The sequence below is a fragment of the Apteryx mantelli genome, chromosome 4 (genome assembly GCF_036417845.1).
Source record: "Apteryx mantelli isolate bAptMan1 chromosome 4, bAptMan1.hap1, whole genome shotgun sequence".
Taxonomy (NCBI): domain Eukaryota; kingdom Metazoa; phylum Chordata; class Aves; order Apterygiformes; family Apterygidae; genus Apteryx; species Apteryx mantelli.
Window position 1 is genome coordinate 21,066,581 of NC_089981.1, and position 21,183 is coordinate 21,087,763.

A 21,183-nucleotide genomic window follows, 5' to 3' on the forward strand; every position below is an offset into this window, starting at 1 on the left:
TCTTTTACACAAACAGGAATAAATACTTTACATCCCACAGGCCCCCTCTGAGGTTAATAGCTGTACCATCCTTTGAAGTTTAAGTGTTAATTATTATGTTCCAAATATTATGGAGCCACAGAAAATTCAATTCTGAGCTAACACCATCATCTGTCCAAAGGGTAAACATCATGGGAAAAGTTGTAAACAACTGTAAATTGGGGTTGGCAAAGCTAGGGAGCGTCTCAACCTTACTGCTGCAGCAAAATACAGAGCTTTGCCAGAGAGCATTTGAAGATGCAGGCAAACTACAGCAGCGTAGCAAGTTATCACTGGGTCTTGGGAGCTTTTCATGTCTATGTACTCAGCCCATGGTGAGTGCAAGATAACCAAGTTTACCCGTAAACCTTTTCGGTGCAGACTTAGGGTGTGATTCACACACAACTAGACGTGTTTATGAGACCAGGACAGTAGTCAATCTGAAACATGCACCAAGACTGAAAAAACAATTTCATTCAACAGTCCTGTAAACTCACTGAAAACACAGCTAGAAGATGACGTTCCTTATAGCATTAGAAAACATGGCTTTTATCCAATGAAATTTTAAAGGCAGCTATTTCCATAAGAGGTTATTTCATTTTTGCTACACAAATTACTCCCCATTTAGGAGGATAAAAGTTGCTACAAGGAGAAAGTAATGTAACCTTTTCATACAGAACAAATAAAATCATAAACATAAACTAACAAGAGCAAGGGAAAAAAGGCTCATGACAAACAAGACCTACAAATGAATGAAAAAACCACTCGTGACATTTTTATGAAATGGAGTAGAAATAGAGGGGGAAAAACGCCTATGATCCAAACCTCCGTTCTGGTCTAACACAAAACACCCAAAGATGAGGCCTTTGACCAGACCATCCGCTTGGGAAAAATCACATCCCAATAGGATTATGAAACTAGTGTGACTGCTGGCATTTAGGGAGATGCCAATTACACAAACCCCTCCTTCAGAGGATGAAAAATTGCATCACCTCATTTTTCGAAGAAGTCACCGCTCGGTCTAACAAAGCGAACAGCGAACTTGGCAAAGGAAGCATAATACACCATTGGGAGGAGCACAGTAGGGAGAGGGGGACTGAGAAAAAGCCCTGCAGAACTTCAGGATGAGAATCTCCTTCTGGTAGCCAGACACTGAGCACAGGACACAAGGCACCAAAGAAGTCAAAGTATTTTCTAACAAAAAGATTGGGGTTTTCCACTGTCGTATTACAAACATAGGAGTGGACAAGGGGGGGGTGGGGGCAGCCATGCAGGCAGCAGTCAAGGCAGCTCTAGGAATAAGAGAAAATAGGATTTTCCTTTTGTTTCTTCATTTCCCCCGTGTTAAACAGAGTAGTACATGAGTGGTCCTTCTCAATACAACCAAAATCAAGGCTAGAATAAAATCAAACCTTATATATTGATATGTGAGATTTCTCTTCCAGCATGTTCCAAGTGCTAGAAGACTCCTGACAGTTACTTTATGTTGTTCATACAATGCCAGCAGCAGCTTTCTCAGATACTTGAGAGCGCTGGTTTACAGCAATTATCCCAAATGACAAATGACTCCCTAATCCTTCCCTTTCACAAAGAGGCAGTTCATCTCTAATTAGCAGTTGATATACTTAATCAGAAAGTCTGGCTTTGTCCACACTGTTTCTCTTTATTACTCAGAAGGAGATGTATTAGCAAAGGGACCTTCTCCTATAGTGGTCATAAAAGTTAAATTGCACAGGGAGAAATATTTTACAACGGAGGTATTTGTCTGCCTGCTTTTCTTGCTTGGAGGCTTCATTGCTCAAATAGTTGATGGCTGCTCAGCCAAAGAACTGCAAACACCATATTTTTAAAATGTATGATGTGTACCAAGAAACACGCAGGAGATGAGCAGAAAGTGCCTCAGCATAGCATTGAAGCAAGCAATGTTATCTCCTACATAAACACTTATGACCCCTGCAGTATTAGCCAGCAGATTCCAAGAAGAATGTTTTGTGAAGAACGGCAAGGAGAACTTGGGAATATTATCCAACCCTGATCAACTGCTTCAACAACAGGATCAGGGATAAAAAAGGGAAGCTGATTCTTCAAATGCCAGAAGCTACTGCTTTCTTCCCCAATTATGAAACGTGTTTTTCTTTTGAGAAAGCAGAATTTCCTAGTTCATTTGAGAAAAGACGTTCTGCCTTCCCAGCAGAAACCCTACAGCTCTTACCACCACATGAGTTTCGCTCAACAGACAAAGGTCTCCCAGTTTCAAACAGGTAACAGTTGCTCTCAGCTGGAAAAACGTTTCTCTGGTGTGTTGAGGTCAACATGCCATTTGTCCTAAATGACCACTTATGTTCTGACACACCACGGACAAGATTCAGCAAAAGCAGCTAGCCATTTTAACATCTAGCCTGAGACATCTTAAAGGAACCAGATTTCTAGGAAGTACCCGCCACCCATCGGGGTGAGGGGGAAGGAAGAAATTTTCCTCATTACTACTTAAAAACAAACAAACCCCACCATCAATTACCTAAGCGAAGAGACAAACAGTCTTTTCTCATTCTGAAAATAAAAGTGACTTTTTTTTTGGTTTGACTCACAATATGCAAAAAGTTAAAGACATGACAGCCACTCTCACACTGGCATTAAGGAATGCCCGCGCTGACATACAGTAAGAACTTACTTTCTGCTCCCCAAGTAACATAAAACCTCTCTTCTATACAGGTAGATTCGCCAGGCTAAAGAAGCCACTGAGGTAACAGAGAATTCAGGCATCTATCTCAATCTCAAACCTGCCAGCTGGGCCAGGAGGCCAATCACAGGTAAATACTACCTGTGACGTACAAACGCTCTAAGCCTCTTCACTTCAGCATTTATTGCGTACACTGTGTTTTTCTGTTTGAAACATTCATACCTAACTTCTAAGCCAATTCCTTCCAACACAGGAAAGATGATTCTCCTTCATTCCAGATCAAGCAAGGAATTTAAAATTTAAAACAACAACAAACACTTTAGTGTTATCAGAGGACATGACAAAATATCCAGAGATGATCTTGGACACAGTCCCTAGTCCCAGTGAAACTTATGGGAGTTTTCCACTGATCTCGGTAGGGTCAAGCTGTCCCCTCCATGGCAAAACAGCCAAAACATATTTCCATGTACTTTCCTGAACTTAAATTCATCTCCAAATTATCTCTAGGTTAAGAATGAGAAATGTAAACTCGAAGGGGTCCTGTACGTGATTATACATAAATACATACAAAAGCATCTGAGAACAGGGATCCAGAAAGAACTGAAACTTCAGAGAAGGAAGGAAGAAAAAAAAGCGTCAACATCAAAAATAGTATCGTTCATCTATTTAAGGGCCCAACTAAGCACTCACCATTGTATGAGTGCATCTTCTATATCTGTATTTAGCTGTGGTTACTAAAAGGACCTGTGCATTCGAGGGATGTAAATACTCATATTCCCTTTATTTCTGCCCTAGGTGTCCCCCTCTGTTAAATCTCAAACCAAGTAACCAAGAGGAGCAAACATAATTTGACATTTATCCCCAACACGTTAACCAGCTAAAATTTTCTCACATCCCTTGGGGATAGACCTCTGATAGAAAAAAACACTATTATCAAGCATTTTAAGTGCAGCATCAAGCTTGCAAAGCTGTCCAAAATATAGGGACAGTTTCTCTTCCCAGTTCAGTATAATACCACAGCAAGTAGAAGCTGCGGTACCATTACTGTGTTGTTGCTATTGCAGCCGAATTCCTTGTCATCAGTTATTGCAGAAAATCATTTACATTTTTATAGCACTTGCGGGGGATGGTTGTGCTCAGTCTACTTAGATTTATACTGCAGCAGTGCTCAGAGTATTAAAATTACATACCGTAGCTGACACTGCCCTTCGTTCCATGCATCACTCCTTTGTGCAACAGCGTCGCCACGCCGAGCACACTTCTCCGAGAGCACAGCAGTCTCGGAGATCGTGAGCAAAGAGGGGATTTCTCACACTGGTGGACATCAAGCTCTTAATGGCCTTAAAGGTCAGGGCCTGAACTTCACCTCAGAAGACAGGAGCAGTCTAACGAGGAGGGGAGACTACTGGTGCAGTACACCCCCAAAGGCTTCCTCCTGTCAAAGGCTTGCTTCAGTTGCACTTAATGTACAGTGTCACAACCTGCTGTCTGTATGGCATGCAAACACACCTACAGCCCAACCGCTCCACGTCTTCTTATCAACAGGTCTCTCCTCCTGCTTTCAAGGACGAGAAAGCAGACACTCATGGTTTTTCCTTACACAGATGGAAAGAAAAGAAAAAAAGTCAGTATAAAATTAAACTTCCAAGAGATTTCAATTTAAACGATGCCTGCAGAAATACACAAAAAGGGTTTTTTGTGAAAGCGAGCATGAAAACACCCCTCTCAAGGGAGATTTAAATTTAATAGGAGAGGAATTTAGATATAACAAATGGGTATAACATTCAGAGGAATGTTTGATTTATTAGAAGTACGTCCAGCCACAGCTTGCACAGGAAACAGAAACAACCCAGTACAGAATGAGCTGATAAAATAGTGGAAAGGAACTTGCTTTATATTGGGAAGTGAAATATAGGTAACCTGCAAAATTAAAAAGAAAACTTCACAGAAGCAAATCCCTTCCCTCCAAACCTTAGGCAAGATAAAAACGTCAGAGCTACCGTTTACACCATTTTAGTAAAACGGATCAAAAACTAATGATACGAAGGCCAAATAAAACAGTTATAATGAAGTTATGTAATGAGTAAAGCTCTGTAGTTTTTACTGAACTATTTTACCCATATACTGCAGCATTACACATTTATTGAGAAACAAAATGAAACTGGAAAATGGTTTTAAAGCCTTGGGGTATGCAGCTTTCAGAAACTACATGCATCCTGGACTAATTCTCAGCTTACATAGCTCTGAGTGCCTCTACTGAAGTTAACAGATTTATTATAAATAAGATTAGCTGAAGTCCTAGTTTTCTCTACTCATTACAACTGTGTAGTCATAGCTACAACTTGGGTGGGAGGGGTGCAGTATTTGAGCTTTCACTCAAAATAGTTTGTGCTATCAGCCACAGATAACAGGTTTTTAAATTCAGTTAAAGTAATTTTAGTCCAAATCAGGTTGACTTGTTTAGTATCATGATACCAGAAAATGACATGCAATGAGAGCGGGATCCTTTGCTGCTTCGTGTTGCATTTTCAAAGGAGGGTATTTAAGAAGCCAGAGGGACCATTTATTGGTAAACAAGAAGCCATATCCACTTTTAAGAAAAAAGATGAGGCTTTTGATGTTCGTTTAGAAGGCCTGCAGCAATAGCTCTATGCCAGCAACACTGAACACAGCAAAAAGAAACCATGTATTTTCCAGAAATGCAAAAAAACCTAGGCTGCTGAACACTATTTACAAAAAGGGACTCAGTCTTGGAAGGATGCATACAGAGACCTATAGTATGAGAGACTGCAATCAGGGCTTAATCATAATTAGCTGACAAGATATACCACAATCCTCTACACTTATTTGAATGTGATTAAACTGAACCACATGGCAAGCCAAAGGAGGGAAGGAAAAAGCAGGGGGAGTCATCCAACATTTTGAGACTGCACCTCTTTCTAGCAGAGCAAAGTAAACCCACTCCAAAAAAGCAGAACAAGATGGAAAGATCCTGGTTTCCATTTTGTCTGGGAATACTCACATTGAGTGGTGCAAATTATATCAAAGCTGCACCAGAGCTGTGGTCAGAAATAGATGAATTCATTCTGTTCACTGTGTACCAAGGAAAAGGAGCCAAGAGCAAAGACTGCCAGAATAAAAAGCATGAGAAAGATGAAGCTGCTCATTCTTAAAAACCAAAGGAGATGACATGCAGCTATGACCTCAAGACTCTGCACTGCAGGGTAAGAAAGATTCATATGGTTTACTATTGGAGACATGATACTAACTATGTCTCTCTCCCGACATTTCAAACCACTTCTGGGTCAACCACCAAACTCACTAAATCCTACAAAGGGAACCTCAGGACAGAAGGAGAACGAACACCTTCGTGAAAGGAGCCCTCACAGACAAAATGAAAAAGACCCAGGAATCAAAACAATTTTGTTAAAGATAAATGTGATGCTTCAACAAACAAAGAACCTCAGGGCAGTTACAAGTCAGCAAAAAGACAAAAGGAAGGTCCCCAAGCATTCAAAATTTCTATACTTCAGCTCACCTCTGCTTTTTTAACTGGCCTATTTGCTGCTGTTTGTTTATTGCTGATCAAACCAAACTTTGCTTCTCTGAAAATATGCATGGAACATGTACAATTTTTACTGTGGTCTTAAGTCTTCCATCATTTACATCCCAAAGCATCCAAAATAAGAAACTGAAGAGTAACTAAAGCAGGTTTATAATGTGATAACTGCATGAACAAAGAGCTAACTAGGTAGCATTGCACATCCCTGTTAAATGGCTGCAACCAAGCCCTTGTTCCCTTCTCAAAGATGCCTGCCATTGCTCAAGCAGAAGTTATGGACAGCGCAAATGCAGGTAACACTGTCGCCTTCATTATACAGGATACAAGACCAGATCATTGTATTTTTGTCTTCTGGCCTTTAAAGAAACTTGAACTTGTTGAACAGATGCACATACCTATTTTTGCCTAAAAAGTCAGCGAGTTCTTAACCTTGCAATATGAAACTGTTAATGAAATAATCCTACCTTTCCCTTGCTGTCCTCAGCAAAAGCCAGAGGGGTTGCTTATTAAGAGGCAATTAAAATCCCAAAGAGGTTGGTGAAGATAAACATTCCACATGACATCAGACCTTTATATAATGAGCAAATCTTTTGTGAAATCGGTTGACTGAACTTCGAATGCTTTTGGTTCCAATAAAATTCATATTCCATAAGGCAATCAAATCTCAGCTACACCTTCATTCCACTACAAATTCCTGTTTCAGTAGCTCATAACTTTGTCAAAAGTGTTCCTTATGGGCATGAAGCTTCTCTTGCCTCATTTCTTCCGAAAAAATTTTCATCCTACCATTATTTCAAAAGCTTAAAGAAAAAAAAAAGATGGGAAGAGGCAAGAGAGCTCATGAAAACCATGAAAGCCATCTAACGTAAGAGGTGAAGCTCCTGTTTTGAAACAAGAAATTTCAGAGTTCAGTCTTTCCTGGAAGTTACAAGGTCCTAACAGTTGCTCCTCAAGGCTGCTCTCCACAGGCATTTCACACTAGAGTCATGGGGCTCTGCTGGGCATTACAGATTGTGATTTCACTAACTTCTGAAGGGGCAAGATCAGGTTCAGACACTTTGCTGAAATTCTGTATTTGGACACATCCACAAAGAGCGTATTTTAAAATCAGAACAGCAGCAAAAATAGTCCAACTGCTGCTACAGCTCAGTTCCGAGACCTGCAGTATAAAAATAAAACGCTGGTTTTCAAATAAAGTTTGACCAACTGGGAATAAAGGCCTTTTTTCAAATATACAACAATGCTAGTTTTAGGATACAAAGGAGAAGGAAGGCATACAGACAACACTGAAGTTTTTAATGGAAAACTCTTACCATTTTTTCTCATGCTACTTAACTCTTGCTCACAGCAACAGAAAATACTTTTGCATAGGCAACTGGGTCAGGTTAACTTTGTTATGAGCATTACAACCTTTTACTGACAAACACTGTGATAAATCTGCTGACCTTAACAAGCAGGTCACACATCAGCGTGCTCCCCTCACACACACACATTGCTTTCATTCATTCACTCCTGACCAAAACCACCGGCCTTCCTCTGCAGAGGGCAACAGCAAGAACAGCTTGGGAGAATCATCTCAGTTTGCACACAGCTCCTCTCAGTGAGGGATCCCAGAGGCGCGTGTGATTTTACACTTCACACACCACCTGTCAGGTAACTAAACATTACTGCCGTTTTGCAGATGAGCTGCCATTACCAACACAGGCTACAAAACCACCTCAGAATTGCACTGAACTTGCAAGACTCCCAGCTGTTAGTGTTACACTGACTAGGACCTAGGTGTTTGCAGTATCTCCAGCCATGGTTCTAGCAGAGCTCCTTGCCCTCCTTCTGGTAAGGAGTTGTCCAACACGACTTTTAAATAATTCCCAAAATCTTAGCTTGAATGCTTACTTTACTAAGGGCATGGTCAGATGCAGCTGATTTGCATTCCAAGTTTACCAGCATCTGCTCGGTGATATGGGGGCTCCAAGGCCCCTCTTTGCCCAACTCTCCAGCAGCCAGGAAAACCCTCACCTTGGCTGTACCTTCAGAATGCAAACACACTGCCAAACAAGCCTGTCCAGACTGGGACAGGGACTGGAACCACATTGCTAACGCCTTTCAAATACCACCCTCATCTCCCTCTGCTACTAGTTCAGCTACACAGGTTGGGGGGGGGGGGGAGGGGGACCAGGAGATGGAGAGGAGAAATCAAATAACAAAAACTTCAGGCAACAGGCACTTTGTTTTCCTGCTAACCTTGTAATTATGGCCTTTTACCCCTTTTCAAGTACAAAACCTGTTCTTGCACTGCAAACAGCTCTATGCAAGCAGTTCTCTGGGTACTTTATAAGTACTGGTTCATGTTGTCACTGAACACGGAAAACCACAGACAAACAGAGCAAAACAGACTAATACCACACGTCTGGAGAGAAGTGACACCAAAGCAGCTACCTGCACAAAACAAGCAGACATTCCCAGAAAGCAACTTGTACTCGATGCCAGTTGCAAACCATCCATATATACAGAGTAACTGCGTAGAACCACAAAGAAAGCAAGAACGAATCAACGCTGGAAGCCAAAACTAGAGAATAAGAAACTATTCATTTATGTAGATACAATTCTCATAGCTTCAGCAAACCAACAGTTTTACATTTAGAATTAGAGCAAAAATCCAGAGTTTTGGAGTTTCGATGCATAAAGACATAACCCATAACAAAGCAAATAGCGGCAGCGCCTGCCACTGAATTCTTGCTTCCTTGATTACCAAGGCCCATCACCATCCAACACGCTTACTCTGCAAAGAGCTACGGAGCTCTCACATCCGAATATTCTGTATATGTATACTCTTCAGGACCCAGAGAGCTGAAATCACCTAAAAGCCTAAAAGGGCTTTTCTACACAAGAATACTTACTTACTGACGGAGCTATACAGTAACATTATATAGCTATATTTGTGCCAGTAAACTCCCCATTGTAGGCACAGATTTTGAGGACTGAGAATGCCTTTTCCTCTTGCAGATAAATCCCTGGTACCATTTTGTCACTTCACTTAAAAGCCTAAAGTCATATAAGCTGATAAGTGATTTAGTACTTTTGCACTTTAGCCCAAGCCAATAGAGAACAAAATGGAGAGGTGGTCAACACTGTTGCATCCGTAGCTCCCAACACAACTTTACTACAAAGGACTCGTGCAAAGAACAAAAAGTCAGTTCCTTGCAAACAAGGAGTTAATTAATAAGAGTGGAAAGAGAAGCACATGGATGTTGGCATAAGGCAGACAGGACCACAAAAGATGTGGAGCTTGGGAAAGAAATAATCCATAAAACTGAACCAAAAGGCCACATTCTTATGCAAAACCAGACTTCCTGTTCCCATCCCACTTTTTTGCCCTCCTTTGACAGAACACTCTTGACAGATTGTCTGGCCCGACAATGGAAAGGTGAAAGCACAGTATAAGCAGTCACTCCTGTTTGTGCTATCCGCCAAAATGCCAAAAGCAGGCTGACCTTCGTTCCCCGCTGCCAGAAACACAAGGTCAATATGAACGTCTAAAAGGTTGTCCTGAGCATTCAGCAATGTTTTTTAAAAGCTGTGAAAGGGAAACTTTCCAAGGCTGGAAGAAGGGGAAAGAAAGGTCTTTCAGGAGCTGCAAAAACTACCTTATAAGCCTTTCAATTGCGGCAGGATGAGCTAATGAAGCTGGCCCTTAAACCCCGTAGGTTCAGTGTTCAAATTCTGCTTCAAGTTCGTAAATGAAAGCAGTCTATTATGCTTGCTTTAGTACTCAGAGGAATCAAGCCACACCAGAAAATGACTATACTCTTTGGTTAGCCTTGTGAAAATGCACCAGAGACAGGCAGCGGAGTGTTCTTCAGTCTGTTGGCAGAACTTTCTTCAAAACCTTACCTCCTAGAGCCTTCCAGCCACACCAGGGTTAATCCCTCATTTTCATAAGATGCATTTTTAAAAGAGGCTTCCTGATCAATCGTTAAAAGAAATAAAACATAAAAGCTCTCCAAGCACACAGCTTGACTCACTCAGTGTATGGATACAAAATAGTTGTACTCTTCAATTCAAGCATATACTCTAGCTATTGTTCTCTACACAGACTTCTATTGGTAACACGCAAGACTCGCCCTCTACTCTGAGCGACAGGGAATGGCCATCTAGAACACTATTTTCTCTAGCCCAATTATATCAAGCAGCAAACTTTACAAGCTTCTTGGCACAAAGCCTTGCCTCTGATTAAAATTAAATAAAAGGCCTGAAAACCCAAACTAGACCCAGCAAGAAAGTTTTCCCTGTATATTACCTCGTATCTCTCTCCACAAGGAGCAGCCCAAAGGGAAAGAGAGGGACAATTAACCTTCAGCAGCAGAAGAATGACATTTTTAGTTTAAATCCTAATTTAGCATTTTTCCATACAGATTATTTCTTCATAAAACTAATTGAAGCAGGGGCAACTTACAGGGTTACCTCTGAAATAGCACAGGGGTGCACAGACTTAGCTTTGACCAACTGTTCTGGCACATTTGTGTCCAGAACATGTCACAAGCAAATTGTTCTTTGAGACGCAACTGGAAGGCAACAGTTGGGTCAGTGCTACTGCATGGGTAGCTACTGGCCAATGAATGGGAAGGAGCAAAGCTCTGCCCCTGGTCCACTACCCAAACAGTAAGAAGTCCTACAATAGCTTCCTTGTAATAAATTGCATCAGCAATGGCCTTCACATACAACTTCATTCCTACAGAGAACTGGCAAAACATAACATGGTCAAAAGGCACAAGAGCTTCCAATTACTAATGCAATTCATGAGTCCAGTTCACAAAATCACCCTCTGCGCGTTTAACTTGGTAGGAGACTTGGAGGCAGAATTCCTGCATTCTTCACCTGGGCCACCGTGAAATTTCAGTGTGTCAGGTAGTTCTCAACTCATCTCTTTAAGAATCAACTTTTAAGCAGCAACTTTTAAGTAGCAAAACCGACTCAAGCCAATGCTGCTACTGTAGAAAACCCAAGAAGTTCCTACCTGATTTGCAAGTCCTGCCGTCATCTTCTAGCTGCACCCCCGTGGGACAGGCACAACTGTAGAAGGGGTCTCTCGGAGACAGCAGGCACAGATGGGAACAGCCACCATTGTTCTCTTCGCATGGCGTGTGAACTTCAAGAAACAAATAAAAAACTTTTTTTGTTTTTATTTTCTTTTTACTGGAATCCTAAAGCCTTCCTCCCTCCATAAGGAAGACATTACAGATCTGAACTGACTGACACCAGCTTTAGCGCTAAAAGACAGAGGAACCACAAAATAAGGAGTATGTCATACTTGCCCTCCTCCCCCCCCCCCCAGCAAAAGCAACTCTTGGGGGATGTCCTAAAAATTGAGATGTATGTTCAAAAGATGATCTTGAAAGAACTGGCAGCTCAGCACTTTCTCACTATACAGTTCTTTCAATGTTTCTAAAGCTGCACATTGCTAAGAACTTTGGACACCAGTTACTTTGTCAAAGCCTGGCCTGCTAAGCAGCATGAAAAAAGAACGGCATTGTGAGTGGAGAAGCGTACAGCTCTGAGAAAGAAGGAAAAGTATAGGAATTTGTACATTGCAGGAGTTCTGGATATTGGAAAGATCTTTTCCTACCACAAACCTTCCACAATAAGACATATCCCTGAATTACCAGGAAATACAGAAAGGCAACATGCAAAGCCCCTTAGATATTACTTCAACTTTAGGAAAAGCAGATGACAAATACTTCATCTTTCCTCTCAGTTCCTCAGCAATTTTGAAAACTTAAGTTTGGTTTTTTTTATTTGGGGGTGGGGGAGAGAGCAAAGACCTCTCTCATTATTTGAAACAAAAATGACTGCAAGAGATGAAACTGTCCCCTTTAATTATGGAGAACACTGTCAGACAAAAAAAAAAAAAGAGAAAAGAAAAAAAAAAGAAAGACCACAAGCTATGCAAAATTTCTCCAAATCGTTCATGCTTTGAATGAACATTTGAATTGCTTTAATATTAAAATACAGAAATTACGGTTAATTTGGCTTCTGTTAGAATCACAGAATCACAGAATCACTGAGGTTGGAAGGGACCTCTGGAGATCATCTAGTCCAACCCCCCTGCTCAAGCAGGGTCACCTACAGCACATTGCACAGGATTGCATCCAGGCGCATTTTGAATATCTCCAGAGAAGGAGACTCCACCACCTCTCGGGGCAACCTGTTCCAGTGCTCTGTCACCCTCACAGTGAAAAAGTTTTTCCTCATGTTAAGATGGAAGTGTCTGTGTTTCAGTTTGTGCCCATTGCCTCGTGTCCTGTCGCTCGTCACCACTGAAAAGAGTCTGGCCCCATCCTCTCGACACCCTCCCTTCAGATACTTGAACACATTGATAAGATCTCCTCTCAGCCTTCTCTTCTCCAAGCTAAACAGGCCCAGCTCTCTCAGCCTTTCCTCATAAGAGAGATGCTCCAGTCCCCTAATCATCTTTGTGGCCCTTCGCTGGACTTGCTCCAGTAGTGCCACATCCCTCTTGTACTGGGGAGCCCAGAACTGGACGCAGTACTCCAGATGTGGCCTCACCAGGGCTGAGTAGAGGGGGAGAATCACCTCCCTCGACCTGCTGGCAACACTCTTTCTGATGCAGCCCAGGATACCATTGGCCTTCTTGGCCACAAGGGCACATTGCTGCCTCATGCTTAACTTGGTGTCCACCAGCACTCCCAGGTCCTTCTCAGCAGAGCTGCTTTCCAGCAGGTCAACTCCCAACCTGTACTGCTGCATGGGGTTATTCCTCCCCAGGTGCAGGACCCTGCACTTCCCTTTGTTGAATTTCATGAGGTTCCTCTCTGCCCACCTCTCCAGCCTGTCCAAGTCTCTTTGAATGGCAGCACAGCCCTCTGGCGTATCGGCCACTCCTCCCAGTTTTGTATCGTCAGCAAACTTGCTGAGGGTGCACTCTGTGCCTTCATCCAGGTCATTGATGAAGAAGTTGAACAAGACTGGACCCAGGACTGACCCCTGGGGGACACCGCTAGCTACAGGCCTCCAACTAGACTCTGTGCCACTGAGCACAACTCTCTGAGCTCTGCCATTCAGCCAGTTCTCAATCCACCTCACTGTCCACTCATCTAACCCGCACTTCCTGAGCTTGTCTATGAGGATGCTATGGGAGACAGTGTCAAAAGCCTTGCTGAAGTCTAGGTAGACAACATCCACTGCTCTCCCCTCATCTACCCAGCCAGTCATTCCATCATAGAAGGCTATCAGATTGGTTAGGCATGATTTCCCCTTGGTGAAGCCATGCTGACTACTCCTGATCACCTTCTTTTCCTCCACATGCGTGGAGATGGCCTCCAGGATGAGCTGCTCCATCACCTTTCCAGGGATGGAGGTGAGGCTGACTGGCCTGTAGTTCCCTGGGTCCTCCTTCTTGCCCTTTTTAAAGACTGGGGTGACATTGGCTTTCTTCCAGTCCTCGGGCACCTCTCCTGTTCTCCATGACCTTTCAAAGATGATGGAGAGTGGCTTAGCAATAATGTCCGCCAGCTCCCTCAGCACTCGTGGGTGCATCCCATCAGGGCCCATGGATTTGTGGGTGTCAAGTTTGCTTAAATGATCTCTAACCCACTCCTCCTCCACCAAGGGAAAGTCTTCCTCTCTCCAGACTTTCTCTCTTGCCTCCAGGGTCTGGGGTTCCTGAGGGCTGGCCTGAGCAGTAAAGACTGAAGCAAAGAAGGCATTCAGTAACTCTGCCTTCTCTGCATCCTTCGTCACCAGGGCACCCACCCCATTCATCAAAGGGCCCACATTTTCCCTAGTCTTCCTCTTGCTGCTGATGTATTTGAAGAAGCCCTTCTTGTTGTCCTTGACATCTCTAGCCAGATTTAATTCCAAACGGGCCTTAGCCTTCCTCGTCGCATCCCTGCATACTCTGACAACATTCCTATATTCATCCCAAGTGGCCTGTCCCCCTTTCCACTTTCTGTAGACTTCCTTCTTCTGGTTGAGTTTTGCCAGGAGCTCCTTGCTCATCCATGCAGGTCTCCTACCTCCTTTGCTTGACTTCCTACTCATAGGGATGCACCGCTCTTGAGCCTGGAGGAAGTGATGTTTGAATATTAACCAACTCTCTTGAACACTCCTTCCTTCCAGGGCCCTCACCCATGGGATTCCTCCAAGTAGGTCCCTGAAGAGGACAAAGTTTGCTCTCCTGAAGTCCAGGGTTGCGATCCTACTTGGTGCCCTGCTGCCTCCTCGCAGGATCCTGAACTCCACCATCTCATGGTCACTGCAGCCAAGGCAGCCCCCAACCTTCACATCTGTCGGTTACTTCCACCAGCAGTCACAAACAGAAAAAAAGAGAGGGAGGAAAGAAGCCAAACCTGATCTTAGTGAAGTCAGTGGCATCTGAGCTATTTTCAGCAGATGCTGTTTCCCTATGTACCACATTTTCTTTGTGACTGGCCCAGAAATACTGTGACCCAAGGGCGGGACATTCCCGGAGCTAAGAGCAATGACAAGCATTCGGCATGCAGACTCCTGTCCGGAGCTCTGCGGCAAACCAGGCTGCTGGGCATACCTGAAAGCCTCAATGGAAACCTGCACCTGTTCCATCACCAAGAGGATCTCCAAACTCCTTTTGTTTACTTTCAAACCTGTTTACTGACATCCTATACACTTCACTGTTCCTATAAACATTACCTTTAGGAAAGCAGACTTTACGGTTGGCCTAAATGAATAAGCCAATCCAAATGGCAAGAGTATCTCCCCCAAGCAAGAGATGATTCTTCCCATGGCTGCTGCATTACATACGTTTCCACTCTATTGCTTTTTGATCTCTGCCTTTGCTTCTGCTGCCCCTAAGTCTCATTCTCACAACCCTACCAATCAAGCCTAGACAAATCACCCTTAGAAACCACATGCATACCCAAAATACATACAGGCTCATTCAATTCTACATTCTCCACACATGGCATCTATTGAAGAAGCATCATACACAAAGGAAAAAAAATAGAGGCACAATATCTGTTTCATATAAAAGCTCAGGACTAAGTCCCTCCCATACTTAAACATTCATTAACTGTTTGTTACATATTGAAGATAATCAGGATCAATTCTGGACTGTAGAAATCGTGTTTATAAGAGCAACACAAGTATTATATATTTTATTGTCATTATATTTATTACCATATGTAATGAGATGCATTTTTTCAGCTGCCTTTAAGATAATGGTATTTTAAAAGAGGATGGGCAAGTCTTTATCATTCCCATTCAGATATCCAAACAGAAAGATGTCACCGAAGTACTGCACTGGATTTTGGATTTTATTACCAACTGGGATGATAAATGAGCTCACACCAATTCAGGCTGGCATTTTCAAAGAACAGTAACAGTCCCAGGTACTCACACCTTGAAAAACTAATTTCTTGGCAAGTTTCTGAAACCTTAAAATTTGATTCACTAAACATTTTTATGATTAATGGTTTTCATGACCAAATAAATAAAACAGTCATTCAAGAAGTTTAGGGAAAAGTAAAGCGTACAGTATGGCTGTCGGTCTGGACTCAAGACTTGGATGTCCATGGGTGAATAGAGGGCACTCAGTATTTCTCTCCTTTTCTCTCCCGTCCTTTTGTTACAGGCGTGAATGGAGCGCGTCTGCCAGTCCGTCCAATACAAAGTGTCTCCAGACAATGTCAGTGCAAATGGATGCGTAAGACTACCTTCAACAACTTTTTGCCTAGATCAAAGAAAGAACAAGGATTAACATATAGAGCTTTCACTAGGTACATGTAGAAAAAATGTCTGCATTTTAAAAGACTCATGCAGGAATTATCTTCTTTAAACAAATACATTGGAACCAGAGATTCACCTGGTGATAAAAGTAATAAGCACACAGAAAAATTAGAACAAGTTTTTACAGTAATCTGGAGGAAATGCATATCTGATGCATTTATTTGTATATCTTCATAAACTATTTGGCATATGTCATCCTCTGCTGCATCTTAAAAACATTCACAAACCTTCATACTTCAATCATAGACTTTTTTTTTTGTCAGTCTACAACTTGAAAATAAGTTTTTCTTTTAGAATACCTTCATTTTGAAAATGCTTTCAAACAAATCACTGCTATCAGCAGCTATAGTAGTACAAGCTTAACAATTAATCTCTAGGACAGTTTTAGTGACCACAAGTTGCACCATATTAGCATGCTCACGGAGCGCAATGGCAGGCACCTCACAGTAAGCTAGGCAAAATGTAGAAATGAAAATTTAGACTTTGTTTAGCTCCTTCATAGCAATAAGGAAACAAATATAGTGTTTCATAGCAACAAGATATCTGATTCAGCTATACACTGGCTTCTGTAAGGCCACACCAAAGTTCCCTAACAGGACTGTGCAAATACCCAAACACAATCACCTTTAGGAGGAAGCAGGTCTGAAGAGCGCTCCTCCCAATGAACACGTTACTTTTTTTGTCCTCTCATGCAACATATGCCGTGTTTGCCCAAGACTGCCTCAAACTTCCACATTTTGGCTCTATCAGTTGTACCCAGTCCTTTCTTAGAGCAGGAAAAGAAAGCAATGCCTTGAGAGTCTCTTTAAATTATTCCACTTAGCTTGATCAGCAGCAGAAACCAGTATTTCTCAGATTATGTTTTGAAATGCAGAGCAAGAACTCTCCCTACAGAATCACAAAATCACAGACTACTTAACAGCATCTAGAATTGTATTTAGCCTACTACCAAGACCAACTTCCTTCCCACTGCAGTGGCCCATGCCATCTTAGAGTTGCATGAAAAAAAGCCAGCGTAGCAATTCTGAAAGCTCAGAGTGTGGCGAAGTCCCTTCAATGTCTTATTCTTCCCCTAAAAAGTTCAAACTTAATGACAGATTTCTGTTAACATCCTTCCTCTTCTCTTTCCTTCCCCCTGCCCCCTCAATTAAACCTTTCCAGTCTGGATAGTTTATTTCTCAAGCAGTGTTTCTGCAGACATTTGAAATACCAGAGACTTTGCAGGATCTCTGATATTCTTATTGGCGTGGCTCACAATAAACCTGGGCCTGAATGAAAGTACCTGCTCTTCACTCTGCTGTAATTCTGTGGAAGGCTGGGCCCTGGGACTCGGGTTGAAGCTACAAATTTAAGAAAACTTCACATGCACAAGATCCTTTATGAAACCATATTCACTTGCATTAGGCTCTGCCATAAAGCAAACTGACAAAATTCATGTCATCCATCACAAAATCCAGACTCTATTCAAAACCATATTCTTCATTTTTGAATGCTCTTCCTAATGCTACAATCACCAGTTTGTCTCCTGGCGCTTACACTTTGTCTAAGACTTAACTATAATGGATATAAATCAGAAACATTTGAGATGTTTCTCAACCGCCGCCTCCCCCACTTCAGCCACACTCCTCCTCTTCTGGAGGTGCATATTTTTTGACATTTATTATGAGCTGAACTGAAAGTCACAAATCATACAAGATTTCCAACATGTTATCTGAATGCACTGGATCCACATATTGCAATAACTTGGTGTAATTCACTTTCTGAAATTTTGGGATATTTACTCAGTAAGTGAAAACACACTTATTTGACAATTTGACAATTTCTTAGTCAAAAATAATATGAACTCAATTTTCACAAAATTCATGCCTTTGACGTTTGTACAAACACAAAGGCATACATAAACCTTCCAAACCAGTGTTCTGACACAGTAAACCAGTATTCAGAGTTTTCATCACACAACTTTAAGAAAGCTAAAGTCTCAGCATCATCCCAAAGGACAGTGAGGAACACATTTTCATACACCTGTAATCAGATCTGCATTTGCATTGTTTCCATAGAGGTTAAAAAAGATCAGCTACCACTTGACAGGGAAAGGACTCCGTTTCATTTTTACCAGCAATGGCAGCATCTGCACTTTCCTGGAAAAAAAATCCCCCCTAAATTCTTCATGTATTCACACGTGTCATGCCCATAAAGGTCAGGCTTGCAACAGATTGACATATGCAAACAAGTATTTGCAAGAAAAAGAAAACAAAACAATTCTTCTACCTTCTGTTTCAGAGAGAAAATTAAAACCGCTCTGAAATTTCTGTCCTTCAAATTATACTGGTTCTCTCATCATAAAACACAGCTGAAAAAATAGAAATACGGGTTTCTCTTTCCCTTTCCACTCTCACCTTTGCTGTTGCTTCTATATTACTCACAGCAACGGCTGAACTTGTTTGAATTTCTAGTGTTGTAGCAGTTGTTTTCCAGTATATATCTTCCCCATTTCTACCATTCCAGATATTAAGTCTCCCCCTCTCCCATAATTAGGTCCCTGGAACTACTGAAACAGTTCCAGTTGACATACTTGCATACCGAAGCTTGCTAACACAGAAAAGACAGATTGCTCCACTAACTTTAATCCACTACACAGAATGCAAATTTCCATTTTATTTGAATTCTGAAGTGATTCTGGGATAGGAGGAGGAGAAGTGTTTGAAATACCACAAAATTTCTTTGTTGAGAAGTCTGGGTGAAACTTATATGTTTTCAAGTAACTTTTATACAGTTTGCATGTGCACAAGAACTGCAGAACCAGATTGGAAACTCTCCCCTCTGCCACCCACCCCCAAATTACAGAAAAATATTTACATTATATGTTTGAAATTTTTGATTTTCAATTTTGAGACAGCATTTTCTTTTGGTCTATGAACCTGCACCATGCCTTTGAGCTCCCATTCCCTTCTGAAAAGGCCTTTTCCCTTGTCTGTACTTCTGACTGTCACTTAGTACTTGTCATTTATTACAATGCCACCATTATTTAGCTCTTACACAGTGCTATCAATCGAACTTAGAGTGTTTTATAAAGCATGTCAATATTGTTATCCGTCTTTTATGAGTGTGAAAATCAGGCATAGAACACATTTCTGTAAAAAAAATTTAGAAAAGACCATGAAAAATGCAGTGTTTTTGCAGGGAGGCATATTATTCTATTACACAGATACACATTAAAAAAATCCCAATTTTCATCAATGCAAAGTGATTCCATAAGAGAGAAATCTTAGATGCTTTAAAATACATAGATGATCTGCGCTATATAGAAGTCATTGTAATTTCCAATTCGCCTTAGGGGGCTGTTGACACATTGGGATAGCAACCTTCAGACAAGTCGCCATTCAAATTGTGTTTTGCCATAGTCCAACATTCCGCTGTTTATTTCCTCAAGACAGATTTCTTTAGAACGAGTGCCAAAATCTCAGCATCCGAAGCTGTTTCAGGACAAGAAGATTCAAGCAGGATAATGGAGTTCTCAATATTTCTTGTTCTTTACTTCAGTAGAGCAAGAGACTCCACTCTCGTCTGTGGGGGCAACAGTTGCCTAACTCACTTTTTAGAAAACGCATTACTTTATTGCGAGAATACAGTGTGGGTTTCTTTTCAGAAAAAGAACAGCAAATTACATCTCCAGAAAGACTTTAGCACTGTGAGCTCACTCTCAGTGGAACCCAAGCACTTACTTTGGGCTTTCTTGAACACCAGAGCCTGCGATAAAAATAGCTAAGCAGGTCATATTTAAGAAGGCATCATTCTCGTTTTCTCATCCAATCAGACCAAGCAGCATTTTTTTAATCATATATAAACCAATTGCTGTGTAGCACTCAGTAAACCACCGACTATTCCTTTAAACTACCTGAAGAGCAGAGCTGGTCCAGGATGCAGAAATTTGCTTCCTTGGCAGGACATTTCACTGGCTGATGATGCACAACCTACCCATCGACCACTGGAGAGAATTTAAGGTACAAACTGAAACATCTAGGTCTGGCCTGTCTGAAGGGTCATCTCTCTCTCTACAGCCGCCAAAGTCAACAGGGGCACTGGGACCGGAGCCCACTGAACAAAACAGCCATAATGTGCTTTCCATCAAGCCTGAAGGAAAAGCAGCTTCCAGCTAACTCAGTCTGAAATAAGCTGAATTTGGTTAATTTATAGGCATGCCACAAAGAACATCCTTGGACAGGGCCAAGGATAAGCATCTCTCAAGATACTGTCGAAAAAATTACAGTAACAATATTGTAAAATCCCAGAAGCATTAGTTAAATGTTGGATTGCCTAGGGCCAGTGATAAGCACCTCCAGTTATTTTCAAGATAAATATGAACGTAAAAAAGAAAAACCATGCTGTAGAAGGCAGCTATGAATAGTCTATAGTGAAATCATGATACAAGTATACTTACTTTCATTTTTAAAATGAGTTTTATGAGCGTGAGAGGCTGCTTTATTTTTGCAAGGTTATTAACAGTTGGGTTTAGCAAGAACAATAAGGTTCTGGCCTTATTCTAGATTACTGTAAAAGCCTCAGTTCAAAATGAACGCTGGGGGAGAAATGATTCACAACATATTATTAACTAAAGGAAACTTACCTAAAGGAACCATCCAGATTTGCTCTGTGAATGAAACTCAGTTTTGCATCAGCCCAGTAAAGTTTCTGCTCATCAAGATCTATTGTGAGTCCATTTGGCCAATAAATATCTGAATCAACAATTATTTTTCGGGTGCTGCTGTCCATTCCTGCTCGTTCTATTCTGGGGGTTTCACCCCAGTCAGTCCAATACATGTATCTAAAAAAAAAAAGAAAGCAGAGATGCACACAAATTAAATCACAATAACTGTTGGTTGGCTTTAGGAACAGAAGGGATAGCAGCTCTTTGTGAAGCCCAGGGGTGTTTTTGTTTTGATTTTGCTTCTTTTCTGTTCTACCATAGGGCGGCATATGCACAGATCTATATGCCCCCAAAACACATTAACATACAACAATCCAAGCCACAATTCCAGAGGGTGGAAAAAAGTCCTTTATGAGCTCATCTCTCAGTAGTATTGCCTCCACATATCGTATTGCCATTATCTTTCAAAGCTGGACAGCAGCCTGGTTGTCACAAGCA

General features: G+C 41.6%; 1 protein-coding gene across 2 annotated transcripts in view; it reads right to left on the bottom strand.

Annotated features, from left to right (window-relative positions):
* The window catches only part of LRP5 (LDL receptor related protein 5), a 170,439-nt gene that overhangs the window by 92,069 nt on the left and 57,187 nt on the right, over positions 1-21,183 (bottom strand). For both annotated transcript variants that reach the window (XM_067295934.1, XM_067295933.1), the window contains exons 3-5: positions 20,665-20,862; positions 15,788-15,984; positions 11,275-11,406 (exon numbers count right to left, since the gene is read on the bottom strand). In XM_067295934.1, the coding sequence (XP_067152035.1) occupies positions 11,275-11,406; positions 15,788-15,984; positions 20,665-20,862 (527 nt within the window). The remainder of the gene's footprint in view (positions 1-11,274; positions 11,407-15,787; positions 15,985-20,664; positions 20,863-21,183) is intronic.